The 14,074-nt window shown below is 35.1% G+C and overlaps 1 protein-coding gene across 3 annotated transcripts; it reads left to right on the forward strand.

Moving 5' to 3' along the window:
• LOC109833707 (vacuolar protein sorting-associated protein 9A-like) lies at nucleotides 4,213-13,708 on the forward strand. 3 transcript variants are annotated; one of them, XR_002245335.1, is made up of 6 exons: nucleotides 4,213-4,459; nucleotides 5,671-5,818; nucleotides 5,953-6,123; nucleotides 8,061-8,240; nucleotides 9,656-10,632; nucleotides 13,611-13,708. XR_002245335.1 is itself a non-coding variant. In XM_020401487.1 (5 exons), the coding sequence occupies exons 1-5, from the start codon at nucleotides 4,350-4,352 to the stop codon at nucleotides 10,268-10,270; spliced, it is 1,224 nt and encodes a 407-aa protein (XP_020257076.1). In that variant the 5' UTR covers nucleotides 4,213-4,349; the 3' UTR covers nucleotides 10,271-10,839. The 3 variants fall into 3 exon arrangements, 1 of the variants encoding a protein (XP_020257076.1); XR_002245334.1 differs by lacking the exon at nucleotides 13,611-13,708 and adding an exon at nucleotides 11,073-12,668; XM_020401487.1 differs by lacking the exon at nucleotides 13,611-13,708 and having other exon boundaries at nucleotides 9,656-10,839.

The following is a 14,074-nucleotide window of genomic DNA, read 5'->3' on the forward strand; positions in this document are numbered from 1 at the left end:
GATCCAGGTTCCCCCATCATTTCATGTATCATTGGTAATACTCACATTGATAAGGCGCTTTTAGACTTAGGGGCCAGTGTCAATTTGCTTCCATATTCAGTCTATCAGCAATTGGGTCTAGGTGTACTGAACCCAACCAAATGCACCTTACAGTTGGCTGATAGATCTGTCAAGGTCCCTATGGGTGAGTTAGAGGATGTTCTGATTAAGGTTGGAGATTTTATTTTTCCAGTAGATTTTGTAGTCTTGGAAACACAGCCTGTTTCCAATCCCAAAGGACAGACACCTGTCATCTTAGGACGACCGTTCTTAGCCACTTCTAATGCTCTCATCAACTGTAGAACTAGTCAAATGAAGCTGTCCTTTGGGAATTTGACTGCTGATCTCAACATTTTTAATCCAGGAGACCAACCAAATAAACAGCCTCTGGAAATAAATTACATTCAGGAAAGATCAGAAGAAGAAGAAGAAGAGTCTGATTTGAGTTTTTCATTCAGGAAAGATCAGAAGAAGAAGAAGAAGAGTCTGATTTGAGTTTTGAGAAAATTTTTGATGAAGAGTTAGAGTTTTTAGAAAGTTTTGAGAAAATTTTTGATGAAGAGTTAGAGTTTTTAGAAAAAGCAGATCAGGTCCTTGAGAATAATAAAACTCTGTTAAACATGTGCTGCTTTGAATTAAATTTTGAAGAACTCTTTCTTGATGAACTTAGATTTTTAGAGAATAATCAACAACCAAATTTTCAGAACTTCACAGAAGAATTGGTTGTTAGAAAACAAAACTTCACAGTATAAGAGTCTAAGTTTATTAAAAAATGTAAAATGCATGACACCAATAATACCTACCTTACTTTATTGCAAGAATTACTGAACACCCCGAAATGCTTGAAAATTCACATTATTGATTATATCATTCTGAATTTGTTTAAAATTCGGGGAAGAATTTTCAACAGTAAGGTAGGATTCAATGTAGAACAGGAACTCTTCATGTTGAATATTTCATTCTACATTGTTTATTTTGTTTACTTCAGAATAATAAAAAGAATTTATTCTTCTCTCATTTGAGAGTTTCTTGTTCAGTTTTCAAAAAAAAAAAAAGAAAGAAGAATAAATTTTTGTTTTCATCCTCCTCAGACCAAAGGTAATTGCAGATATTTATTAGCGGACCAAATGTAAGTACTTCACTTCTTATCTGCTTTACTTTATGCATCATAGAGTTTGCATTGAGGACAATGCAAATTTTAGGTGTGGGGGTGAGAATTAATTATTTTTTCTCTTTATTTTACATTTTTAGTTACATTTTTGTTTTTTCCCTTTTTCTTAAAAAAAATTTATAAAAATATCGACACTTGCCAAATTGATGGAGTTATGTAATAATTGATTTATTTGATAAATTTAAAATTTTCTAATCCCTATTTAGTTATTTACTTAAGTTCACTTTTTATGATAACTCTAACTAAATTTCTTAAGAAATGATTTTCAAAGTAGTATACTTTACTTAAGCATTAACTTGGACTTTTATTTAAAATAATGAAATTTTTGCATGCTTAACTTAGAGTTGAAAATAATTTTTTCAAAGTATCTTGATTTACATATTTTCAAAATATATATACATATACAAAAAAAATTTTTGCAAAAGAAGAGTGCGAAAAATGGGCACCAAAAAAAAAAAATACTCTTGAATTCAATGTGATTCTATCTTATTAAGCCTAAGCTGACCGAGTAATTAAGCCTAAGGAGTATTTTCATACTTAATGACCTAAGCCCATTTGGGTTGGGATCCATTGGCCCAAAACTCGTTAAAAGGTCAATTAGAAAGCCCGTTAAAGTAGAAAAAAATCACCAAGGATGAAAGAGTTAAAAAAAAAAAATTTAATAAATGTTTTATAGTTGTATATATGGTCTTGGAAAATATTTTAAATCAAGCAACTTGAAAATTATTTAAAACAAAGAGTTAGCATGTTCTTTTCAAAACTTTTAAATTAAATTTCTAAGTTTGGCTTGGTTTTGTATTGCTACAATGAGAAGATTTTCTTAAAAATATACCTTAGAGTTATATATAAAAATGTTTTCTTGAGTGATAACTGGCTCCAATTAGATTATCTAAAAGTTATCAAGTGAATTTAGTTATTTACTGACTTCTTTAATTTGGCAAGTTGACCGAATTTTATGGGTATATTCACTGCAAACCCTCACGAGACTACAACTCGTCCACTAGGGTAACCTAGGGGTTTAAAGGCTTGTTGTATGCGCTAAATACAACCGCGATTCCTGCGAAAGTGAGTTAGGATTTTCTTTTTATTTTCTTTGCTAGAGGACTAGCAAAAGTTTAGGTGTGGGGGTATTTGATAATCATATTTTATTACAATTTTATACCCTCATTATCTATTTTATATGAATAAATATACCACTAATAATAATAATTGTTGTTAGCTTAGTTTGCACATAATTGAATGAAAATATAAATAAATATTATTAAATGTAAAAACCCCTCAAAAATCTCTCTTCTCTATTTTGTAGCATTTTTGAAGCCCAAAGCCCATCAAGAAAAATGATTACACCAAAGCGTTGGAATGGACTTGGATGCAAAAAGTGGAATGAAATGGACTTGGATGTAAAAAAATGAAATAAAGCCAATGGACCGAATTTGATTGCTGCCAAAGAGTTGGATTTCCATCATGGGCCGGACTTTGCTCTTCAATTTTGATTTTCAAAATCAATTTAATGGACATTGGGCCAGAGGTTTGGAAAATCAAATGCTTGAAGTGGGCCGAATTTTTATTCTCTTTTCAAAAATCAAATGAAGACTAAGGACTTGTAAATGACTTGGGCCGGATTTCAAAATTAAAATACATATGAAATGGCTGCAGACTTGGCTTGATTGGAAAATCATTGATTTGCTATTTATTTCCACTTGGGGCCGGTTTCATGTATGATTTGCTGCAGAACTTCAATAGACCGGACTTGAGAAGCTGCTGCAGATTTGGATTTTAATCAAGAGACCGGACTTTAAATAAAGTAGGCCGAACTTGTATTGGGCTGCAGAAAATTGTATTGGGCTGCAGAAAATTGTATTGGATTTTGATTTTCTTTTGAAAATCAAATAAATCATATGAGTCTCCTATGTTGTGCTATAGAAGAACAAAAAGCTAATTCAAAGGTGGAGATTGTTGCTTGTGGCTCAAGACAAATCCAATGGCTCATATTCATTGAAGATTACTATAAATAGGGGTAGAGAGTGAGGGGTGAGAGGTGTGAAAATTTTTGTAACTCCTTTTGGAGAGGAGGGCTACTCTTAATTGAGAAGGCCTTCCAAAAATTGTAACTTTAGTTGCAATTAATAAAAATAATTTTTTCCTCTTTAAATTTGTTCTTTCTCCTCTTGTTGAATGATGAGGATGGAGATGAAGAGCAATTTGAAGGTTTGCATTTCTTTTCTCTTTTATTTCTTTTTAGTAATTTCTTTATTATTGCTTATTAGTTAGATTTAAATTCATGCTTGTAGTATAGATTTACTTTCTTGTCTTTTTTATTTTCTTTTTGCACTTTAATTTGTAGAGTAGATTTATTTTTCTTGCATTTAATTTCTGCAATTTATTTTGTAGTTTAGATTTTTATTTTCTTTGTAATTAGATTTATTTCTTGTTCATAGTTTAGATTTTTCTTTTCTTTTTAATTTTGTAATTAGTCTTCTTTTTCTTGTTTTTATTTCTTAAGATGTGAATTTAATTCTTGTAGGAATCTTAGAATTGTATGAAACTAGTCTAATTTCTTTTATATTGTATGAATTATTCTCATCGATATCTTAAATACTATAACTTGACACGGTTGTGCACTTGCAACCTTTTTTGTACATGTTTATGCCACATCAATAAGTTAACAATATAGTTCTTCAAATTATCAAATGAGCTAACAATGTCAATCATTCTCATTAATCCTTCTTTCTTAACCTTTTGCCACGTGGGGCTAATATATGAGCTTAAACTTGTATGTATTGTGGGCTGGGGAAACATGGCAATCCTCCGCCTATTTGTTACAGCTCTAAATAAATGCTGTTAAAAAAAAATAAAATGCCCTCGCTGCGCTTATCCCCAACGAAGCATACTGTGTTGCAGAGTGAGTGCGTGCCCGATCCGAAACTAATCAAAGTTTGGTAAACCTTTTTGCAACCCGACCCGTTAACCCAATGAGGAAGAGTCCAACTGTCCCCCACCAAGAAAATTTGGGTTCTCCGTTCCGAAAGCATCTTATTCATAGTTATTACCAACCCATTCCCCCGTTTTCATTTATTTTGCAAAAGAAAAAAAAAGAAATCAATCGATTTTCATTTTTTCCTCTCATTTTGTCGATTCAATGGAGAACAGCAGCAGCAGCAGCAATTCGTCTGCTCCTCTCGCATGGCACGATTTCTTGGATCGCATGCGTCACCCATCCGCATCTGATTTTGTCAAATCCATCAAAAGGTAATTAGTCGAAATGTATTCATTTTTTGTTTGATTTTTTTCAATTTATTTTATATGGGTCAATTTGAAAATAGCAGTCGTTAAGAACCCTGCGTTCTCGTTGATTGTTTGGAATTGTTGCAGTTTGCGGAGGAGTTTTGGGCCAAAATGATATATTGAGCAACCCTTGGGCGAAGTTTATATTATTGTTTGTTTCAGTATAATTACTTCTTCGATGAAACTGATGGGTAGATTTCACCTTTTTTACATGTAAAATGCGCTTTATGTAGGTTAGATATTAGTTTGTTGAATGATATGAGTCGCTCGCATACTTGAAAGATGGGCTAATGGGATTGGGACTTTGAACCTAGGATCTTAGAAGAACCATCATAAACAATCACTTTATTCGAGAGGTTGAGTTGCACTATTTGTGAGGTAACTACAGCTAATATTTGGATTTGACATGAAAGAATGTATAATGAAAACCGGGTTAGGGTCGGGTTCAAATGAATCAGATGCTACATGTAATTTCACATGAAACTTACAGAAAAAGCTTAGTAATCAATTTCAAAATATTCAGAATAAATTGGAGGTCCAGTAAGCTGATAATGCTAGAGTAAGCGGACAGCGAGAACTACATGGATCTCCTTTTGTTTACAGCATTTCCAGGGTACATGACAAATGTTAGCATGGACTATGGAGACCTTCCAGCAACTTTTGGTGTCAAATTTTGGTCCCATAGTCCTATTCTTGCGCATATGTTTTCTTACTGCCTCTGCATTGGAAGTTATCTTGCTATAATCTATATACAGTTTAGTTACTTAAAACTAGATCCGTGAACCCGGGTTCACCACTACTATGCTTACTTTAAAATATAGCTTCATAAACAACTAGATAAGTTAGACAATCCTGGGTGGTATTAACATGACTAGGTGACCTTTGACATAAACCTACGTCCTTACATACCTCTATTGCTTTGTTGGTATATGTTATCTAATAAATTTGGGATCTTCTTTCTCTACCTAAATGTTTTAAATAATCTACTACCAGTTACACACAACTTAAAGTTGTTCTTGTCAACGTAAAACTTTTGTTCCGAGATGCACATAAAAACAGGAAAAGTTTTGATGTTTGTGGTGATAGGTGTCTCCTGTCTGTCATTTTAAAAGTTCGCCTATTCTCTAGATTTTCTGAAAAAGTAAGCATTTCAATGTTATGTTTTCACATGGCAGCTTCATTGTATCCCTCTCAAACAAGGCTCCTGACCCGGAAAAGGATAGTGCTGCTGTTCAAGAGTTTCTTGCAAAGATGGAAGGGGCTTTCAGGGCTCATATGCTTTGGGCAGGTTGCTCAGAGGAAGAGCTGGAAAGTGCTGGTGAAGTAAGTTTTATTACTCTCACTGCTTTGGTTTAAATACGTTCTGAAACATTTATGCTGTCATTTTCGCTCGTATTATATCATTAACTACTATTTGTGTATATGTTAGTTATCGTGCAATGTCCTTTCATTTTCAGGGACTAGAGAAATATGTCATGACGAAACTTTTTAATCGGGTATTTGCGTCGCTTCCAGAAGATGTTCTAAGCGATGAAGAATTGTTTGAGAAGATATCTTTACTCCAACAATTTATACGCCCTGAGAATTTGGATATAAAGCCAGCATTCCAAAATGAAACTTCTTGGCTGGTATCATGTCTTGGAGATGTTGACATGCCTAAGAACCTTTTTTCCTCACATTGCAATCTGTTATATTTATTTTTTGAAATATTTTCTATAGAATTTGAAATGTATTTCTCCAAGAGAGTCAATAGGCCCTTGCATTAGCAACTTTTCTAGTAAAACCAAGAAAGCTTCTTTGAGATCTTCTCATCTTCATGTGATTTAATTAAACTTTATGATAAATGTCTCCCTCAAAGTTCTGGAATTTCTTATTGTCCCTTAGCTCATTCTCCGTCTGCGTAATGTCTTAGTTATGATCCTACCATTCAATATAATGATCCGGAATAATATATTGTTATCATCATCATCATCATCATTCTAGTCTATTGCCAAATTATTGCATATGTTTTGGTTAAAATACTTGATTGACCTTAAAACTGACACCGTTTTACCACTCTAACCTAAAAACTGATGCCGGTGACACTCTAGCCTAAAAACTTACAAATACGGCGACGAGTAGGCATATCCGGCTGAAAACATAAATTTTCTATTAGCTTAAGCGAAAAATTAAGAGATTTTTTCATATGGGCTCTTAATCTCTTATGTTTTTTAGATTTACCCCCTCAAGTTTTAAAATTTGTATTAAAAAAAACTCCTCTATCCCCTTCCAACCCCTTCTTCCTCTTCTTTCTCACCATCTCCTTCATTCTTTTCTCTTCTCTATCTTCCATTCTCTCTCTCTCTCTCTCTCCCTCCTTTGTCATATCTCCACCCTTACGTCCTCCTCCCCCTCTTTCTCCTCCATATTCTCAACTTTCTCTTATCTCTCCCGCTCCTTCTCTCTCCTATCTCATATCCTCACACTTACCTTCTTCTTTCCACCATCTTCTTCATTCTCTTCTTCTGCCAATCCTCAATCTCCCTTTCTATTTCTTACCCTCTCTACCTCCTCTTCCTCTCTCTCACGCCATGTTCCTCTCTCCCATTCCCTCTTCCTCATTGCTCTGTCCACTCCCAATCTTCAATCATGCATCTTCTTGATTTTCTTTAACTTCTCTCTTTTTCTGCACTCTTTTTCCTCTCTCTCTCTCTCTCTCTCTCTCTCTCTCTCTCTCTCTCTCCTCTTTCCTCCACCTTTCCTAGTGCTTCAAGTAAAATGTTTATTGTTGGGTCTAAGAGAGGAGGAGGAGGAGGAGGTTGGGTTTTTAGTGTAATAATTAATGTTCAAAATTAGGGTGGGCAGAGCAATGAGGGAGAGGGAAAGGGAATGGGAGGGAGGAATAATGCGTGGGAGGGAGAAAGAAGAGGAAAGGGAGGGGGTAAGAGAGAGAGAAAGAGATGTTGGGGATTGGAAGGGGAAGATAATGGAGTAGATAGGAAAGGAGAAGATAAGAGTGGGGATATGAGAAAGTAGGGAAAAGGGGTGGGAGAGATGATGGAAAGTTGGGAACATGGAGAAGAAGAGAATGGAGAAGATGATAGGAAGGATGAGGGAGGAGATGATAGGAAGGGAGGGCTTTGCTACGAACTTCAAAATAGGGGATGGGGGGTTGATCTGAAAATTTGGAGAGATTGAGGGGTTTATATGAAAAATCTATTAATTTTTTACTTAAAAATTACCTCTGGCAATAGATAGACCTATTTGTCACTTTGTGAGTTTTTAGGTTAGATTGTCTCCAGCATCAGTTTTTAGGCTAGAGTGGTAAGGCAGCGTTAGTTTTAAGGTCAATTTGGTATTTTAGCCCGTATGTTTTCTCTCTTATAATACAAAATTTCAGTTCAAAAGGTGATGTTTATTGTCTGTTACGCATAGCATCTATTCCTATTGAATGCCCGACACTTATCCATCTACTCTGTAAAATCATTATTTAATTTGAAATTGTGTTCTGACTGATTTCCAAATTTGAAGTTTTCTACTGTCCTAACTCACATATCTCACATTTTTATTTCTTCTAATACTGTAGCTTGCACAGAAAGAACTGCAAAAGATTAATCTCTACAAGGCTCCTAGAGATAAACTCATCTGTATCCTCAATTGTTGCAAAGTCATAAACAACTTACTGCTAAATGTTTCCATTGCATCACACGAGGATCCTCCGGGAGCAGATGATTTCCTTCCGGTTCTTATATATGTTACTATTAAGGCAAGCTCAGTTTTGTGCAAGTATATTCAAATGACAGAATATTCTACACTTTCGTTACTTGTTCTTATGTTGCAAATATGATTCAGTGTCTTCACTTTGATTACTTCTGCAGGACTGGTTTTCTATTTCAAAGCACATGCTTTAACAGCTAGTTAAAATTTTCAGCTTCTATGAAATGGCAGATTTTTTTTCTGTATAACTTACAGTCAGACATGCTTAACGTGGAGGTATATGTCTCCTATCTTCATATAAGTCTGTAGCAGTTGGCCCCAATAGCATTCTAGCCTTCTCTATTATTGCTGATTCAGTTGTACAAGTTCAGCAAAAAAATTTCCTGTAAACTTTTGGGCCGTTGATTTAGAGGGAAACTAGTAGCGCTAGATTCCTTTGACAATTTACTACAGGAATTAGCAGATATTTTTCTATATAACTTGCAGTCAGACGTGCTTAATGTGGAGGGATATGTCTCCTGCCTTCATATAAGTCTGTAGAGGTTGGTGCCAATAGCATTCTAGCCTTCACTATTATTGCTGATTCAGTTGTACAAGTTCAGGGAAAAAAAAAATCCTGTAAACTTTTAGGCCATCAACTTAGAGGGAAACTAGTTTCATTTGGGGCTCAAGTCTGCTTCTAGGTTCCATGTCAATTGATGATCCAGAAATTCTTATATGAACTTTCCCCTTGCACGATATGAATAATCATCATTGAGACTGTCTAATGCCTCACTTCCAAGGGTGTGTACATACACTAAACACAGTCCAAATGCTCTAATTGATGCTTCCTACGCTTTAATCATTGTTAGATTTGGCATTTTCTTTTCTTATTCTTAATGACTTTGCATGGGTGGGGTGGGGGGTTAATTGCAAAAAAATATCACAAAAGGATCAATTGGGATATTTTTACCTGAAGGGTACTTTCCTCATTTTTGGTCACATGCTTGGCACATGCTGCATTAGAGATGACAGCATTACTTTTTGGGGTTAAGTAGGTATAGTTCATGGGTGTTCACCGGAACAAAAAAAAAGGAGTTCTGTACCTATGTAGCACGGACACGGATCCGACACGGCCATCCGACACGCCGACACGAGGCAAATCCTAAAAAATACATAGGATACGTGTGTTCGACACGTGTGTCCGACACGGACACGACACGACACGACACGGCTTCCTGTTATGCGTGTCCGTGCTTCATAGTTCTGTACAACACCCCCCTCTTAAGTTCAGGGGTTTTTGTGAAATTAATCCTTCTTTAACTATCAATGTATCAAACAATGGTTATAGTTCTCTTCCTTACCTTCTAATATGGTTTGGTCTCAACTCTTATTAAATGCCATGAAAATATGTAATAGTCTCGAACTTGTCCTGCACATGGTTATGATTCAGACCCTGTAATTTTTTTATTTCATTTTCTGCAGGCGAATCCTCCACAGTTGCATTCAAATTTGTTATACATACAGAGATATAGGAGCCAATCACGTTTGGTCTCTGAAGTGTCATATTACTTCACAAATTTTCTCTCTGTAGAATCTTTCATCTGGAACGTTGATGCAGCATCTCTTTCAATGGATGAAGAAGAATTCCAAAAGAAAATGGAATCAGCTAGAGTTCATATTTTGGGTCTATCAACCAATAGAGAAAGCCAAAGAACCCAAACCAATCAAGAGCAAAACGGGCAAATTGTAGATTCATTCAGGAACCCAGGAACTCATACTATTACAAGAGAGTACTCTGATCCACCCCAAATGCATGAGGGAAGCAATGATCTGGAACAGGATCAACCAACTACAGCTGAGTCATCAATTTCAAGATTGGAGGAACAAGGAGCTGTTGAGTTATTGAAGGATGCCCAATGTAGTAAATACTTCCAGGAGTTCCCCTACTTCTATGCTAATGCCGGCGATTTAACAGTTGATGATGTACACAGACTTCTCGATTCCTATAAAAGACTTGTTCTCATGTATGTAACTAGATCACGAGGAAGGACAGAAGGGAGTTCTAATACCAATACAGAGTCTGAAGATGGAAGATAGATGAAGAATTGTGTCCAATGTGAATTCAGAAGGGATTAGAAGCCAGCAATTCGTCTGAAAATTCAGTTTTAGGAATGGGTGTTTCTGATGCAAGACTACTTCAGAGTCATTGTATCAGTATGAGGCAAAATCTGCAAAAAGTAAAATTTGGCCCTTATTAGTGCGTGCCACCGAACTTCACTCATTATCTATGGCATCTTCTGAATTAACTAATCCCTATGATCAGTGGAATAGAGTCTGAAGAAAAGGAGCACGTTTTGGTCTTCTGGCATAACAAGGTTTCTCGGCTTGCTTTCTTATGTACTTCATGATCTATGGTGGTATCTACCCTGCTTATAGTTTCTTGCCTTCACTGGAAGCAGGTTAGCTTTAGGAGGTCATCTCTTAATATATCAATCCACTGTTATTAGTCATTGTTGTTTTGCAATTTTTATTTTGAAAATGCTGCATGAGATTGACTTGTCCAATTATCAGACTGCTCAAAATCCTTGCAGATGTCTTTTATTTCTGTTTTTTTTTCTTTTTCAAGATAAGTTTACTTGGGGAAGAAATGGGTAATCGAAAGGAAATGATCTTTACTAAAATGATAATAAATGATGTAAATACTAGGATGTCTTCGGATTTATAGATCGCATCATACAGACCCATGGCTTTGGCTCTTTTCTATTAAAAAAAAAGATTAATGCTTTCTGTAGGAAGTGCGTTGGATAATTAATAAACGACTGGAACTTACTAACTACTAAGCAAAGTTATCTTTCATTGATTGCCTGTACATTGTAGGTTATTATAATTTCTTTTGCAGTTAAAACTACTTGATGAAGGAGATGCTACAGATAGGGTTCATAATCTAGTTCAAACAGCTTTTTTCAGTGGAAAGATAGATTGTTGTGCTGACCGGGAACTAATACTTATATATAGAGCAGATGTTGTCATCAGCAAATGCCAGTTAATTAGGGAGCTCTACAGGTTATGAGAAGTAACTGACACAAGTTGAGTTTCTTCCTTATGTTTCCTTTACAACTATTTTGATAGCGAGTTGGTTAATGAAGCAGAGGGTTTAAAGATCTTGATCTATTTTGTACTTATTATTAGTAGTAGGTTGAGTGACTAATCGGTGTACTTAACATAACCTTCTTGTTATATGTAGATTTTGAGAGATGATTGATGGGCATGGATAAGAGATTAATGCATATGTAGATTTTGAGAGTCAACTTTCTATAAAACATCAATTTACGTCATCTTTACCTAATTTTAGTTTCCCTCAAGAAGAGGCTAACATAACCATAAACTCAACATCATACTGTACACTCAACATCTTTATGTGATGCATGTTACACATTTCATACTGTTTGAGCCTCGTCATGATCAACCCATTAGGATACCATTTAAATATCGAAGATGATGTGCTCTCTATAGAAATTATTTATCGTATCCACCCTGCACAGAGTTAAATTTATACTAAACAGAAAATGCGAAGTAAATTAGGTGTTACACTATCCAATAGTTTACGGTTTGTATGGTATTATAAAATTGTACCCTTTCTCTGGGATTCAAGCCTCACAAAATGTGGCATGTAGTGAAAGCAGTTTCTCACTTGAGAAAAAAAGTTTCATCCTTGGATTAAGTCTCTAAATTAGGTTTAATCCCTTGGTACAGTTTTCCTGTTCATCAGATCTTGTTTTAGGACGTGGATGTAATTAGCTCGTAGATACATATTTTGTGACTCAGTCAAGTCTTTCATTATAGCAAATTATGAATTGTGGACTAAATGGTACAACTTGCTTGTCAAGACTTTTCTTAGATAGTAGAGTGGAAAGTCTTTGAAGCCAAAAAGGAAATAGTTTTGATGAACTTTTTCTATATTATCACATGCATAGTCAATATATGGATATCCGTCATCACATAAAATTTCAGTGGAAATTATTAGGAAATGAATTATAGTTAAAAAGCAAATTAATCAAGCAAAACTTGTAGTTCTATTAAAAACTAATTTCTACAGAGGAGTGAGCGTGTTGATAATGTTTTAATTTGAGGATATATCAGTAACTTAAAAAAATTAGACAAATTCTCCTAAAATTTATTAAGATTTTCTTTACGTTTTGACTTTTGTATAGGGCGAAGGTCTCTTTGAGTTTATGGTCATTATCATGACCATGTCAGTTTGCTACTTGTTTTGCAAAAGATAAAACTTTGCACGGTAACTTTTCAAGCGAAATTATGGACTAAAACTTAATTGTATGACTAGCAAACAATTTATTAATAAATATTGTCTTAGGAATTATAATATTGAAAGATTATGACATAATTCCCTTGGACATTTGGGATTCCCTATTCCCAAAATTATAAACTCTGAAAGAAATTTAGACGGAATAAGCATGAAGCCAAAAAAAAAAAAAAAAAAAAACTCTCAAGGAATTATAATATTGAAAGATTATGACATAATTCCCTTGGACATTTGGGATTCCCTATTCCCAAAATTATAAACTCTGAAAGAAATTTAGACGGAATAAGCAAAAACAAAAAAAAAAAAAAAAAAAAAACTCTCAGCTGAGATATTCATAGAAAATTTACAATTTTTAATGAAAAATGTGAAAATAGCATGCACTGAGTTCATGCTAGAGTAGTTGTTTCCAGCTTTCAACCCAGTACCAATGTACATTCATCCCATTTTATTGACAGTGAACTGAACTACGAGCATGGATTTGATAGAGCCTTAAATGATAAATAATTTCCCCTTATCTGTATGTCTTTTTTTGAGGATGCTAGATCATTAATGACTTCATATAAATTTGTTTAGATTGAGAAAAAAGGCATCTCAACATTTTTGATACATTATGGGTGAAACTTATTACTTTGTTATTAAATTGACTTTGTCATTGATTTTGATTTATACCATGTCACCTCCTTATAAAAAAGGGGTTTCCTATCCTAACTGTTTGAGTTAGTCCACAATCAATAAGAAATCCATTTATCATCCTTTTACTAGAACCTTTCAAAGCTTCTGTTAACACTTCTCTTGCACCGATAGGCTTTTCGAAACAGGAGAAACTAATTTTCCTTTCTAAATGGAATTTTATTAGCTCCTGAGCTCCTCTGAAAAGGACTGGAAGATTTGAGAAAACTTAAAGGAAGTTTTTATCTCATCAAAAAACATCTATGTTAAACTTTTTGGACTTTTGTCATGAATCGCTGTAGCGATTTTTTGAAAAATTATTGGAGCCTATTAGAATTAGTCTTGTCCAGAGCCATCAAATTCCAATCCTCTTAATTTGACTAATCAAACCTCTGACTTTCCTATATATACACAATATTCCATACCCACTGAGCTTCAATCAAACAGCAAACTGATCAATTCAGCAATGAGCACCAAAGTTCGCCATCGCCACAAATCGAGCTCCTTCAACCCTGCTTGGTGCCTGAGACCACCTCCAGTCACAGTCACAACCCCTCGAAACACCAACATCTGCAGCGGAAACAAGAGTCCTTTGACTTCAACACATGGACCCAAGAAGTCTCATCGTCATCGCCGCCAGAGCCCTGAAGGACCTGAAATCACCGTGGAGCCTACTTCTCCAAGGGTCGGATGCATGGGTCAGGTTCGACGGCGCAAAGCTCCTTCAAGTGCAACTGGCTCACTGCACTCTTCATCATCTGGGTCATCTTCAAGGTCACCCAGTGTTAGTCCCCAGTTCAGCCTGATGATGCTCAGGAAAAGTTCAAATAGTTCAGTAAACACATCATTGAGGTCCAGCCCTTTGAGTATTGAGAGTGAGTTCAGCTTGTTGATGCTCACGAGAGGTTCTT

Source organism: Asparagus officinalis, chromosome 3 (genome assembly GCF_001876935.1).
Source record: "Asparagus officinalis chromosome 3, Aspof.V1, whole genome shotgun sequence".
NCBI classification, from domain to species: domain Eukaryota; kingdom Viridiplantae; phylum Streptophyta; class Magnoliopsida; order Asparagales; family Asparagaceae; genus Asparagus; species Asparagus officinalis.

Excerpts from the sequence above, each read along its gene's own strand:
- LOC109833707 (XM_020401487.1), top strand. The coding sequence starts at position 4,350 with ATGGAGAACAGCAGCAGCAGCAGCAATTCGTCTGCTCCTCTCGCATGG. Across the intron at positions 6,124-8,060 it reads AAAATGAAACTTCTTGGCTG|CTTGCACAGAAAGAACTGCA; the intron begins GTATCATGTCTT and ends CTAATACTGTAG. Across the intron at positions 8,241-9,655 it reads TTATATATGTTACTATTAAG|GCGAATCCTCCACAGTTGCA; the intron begins GCAAGCTCAGTT and ends CATTTTCTGCAG.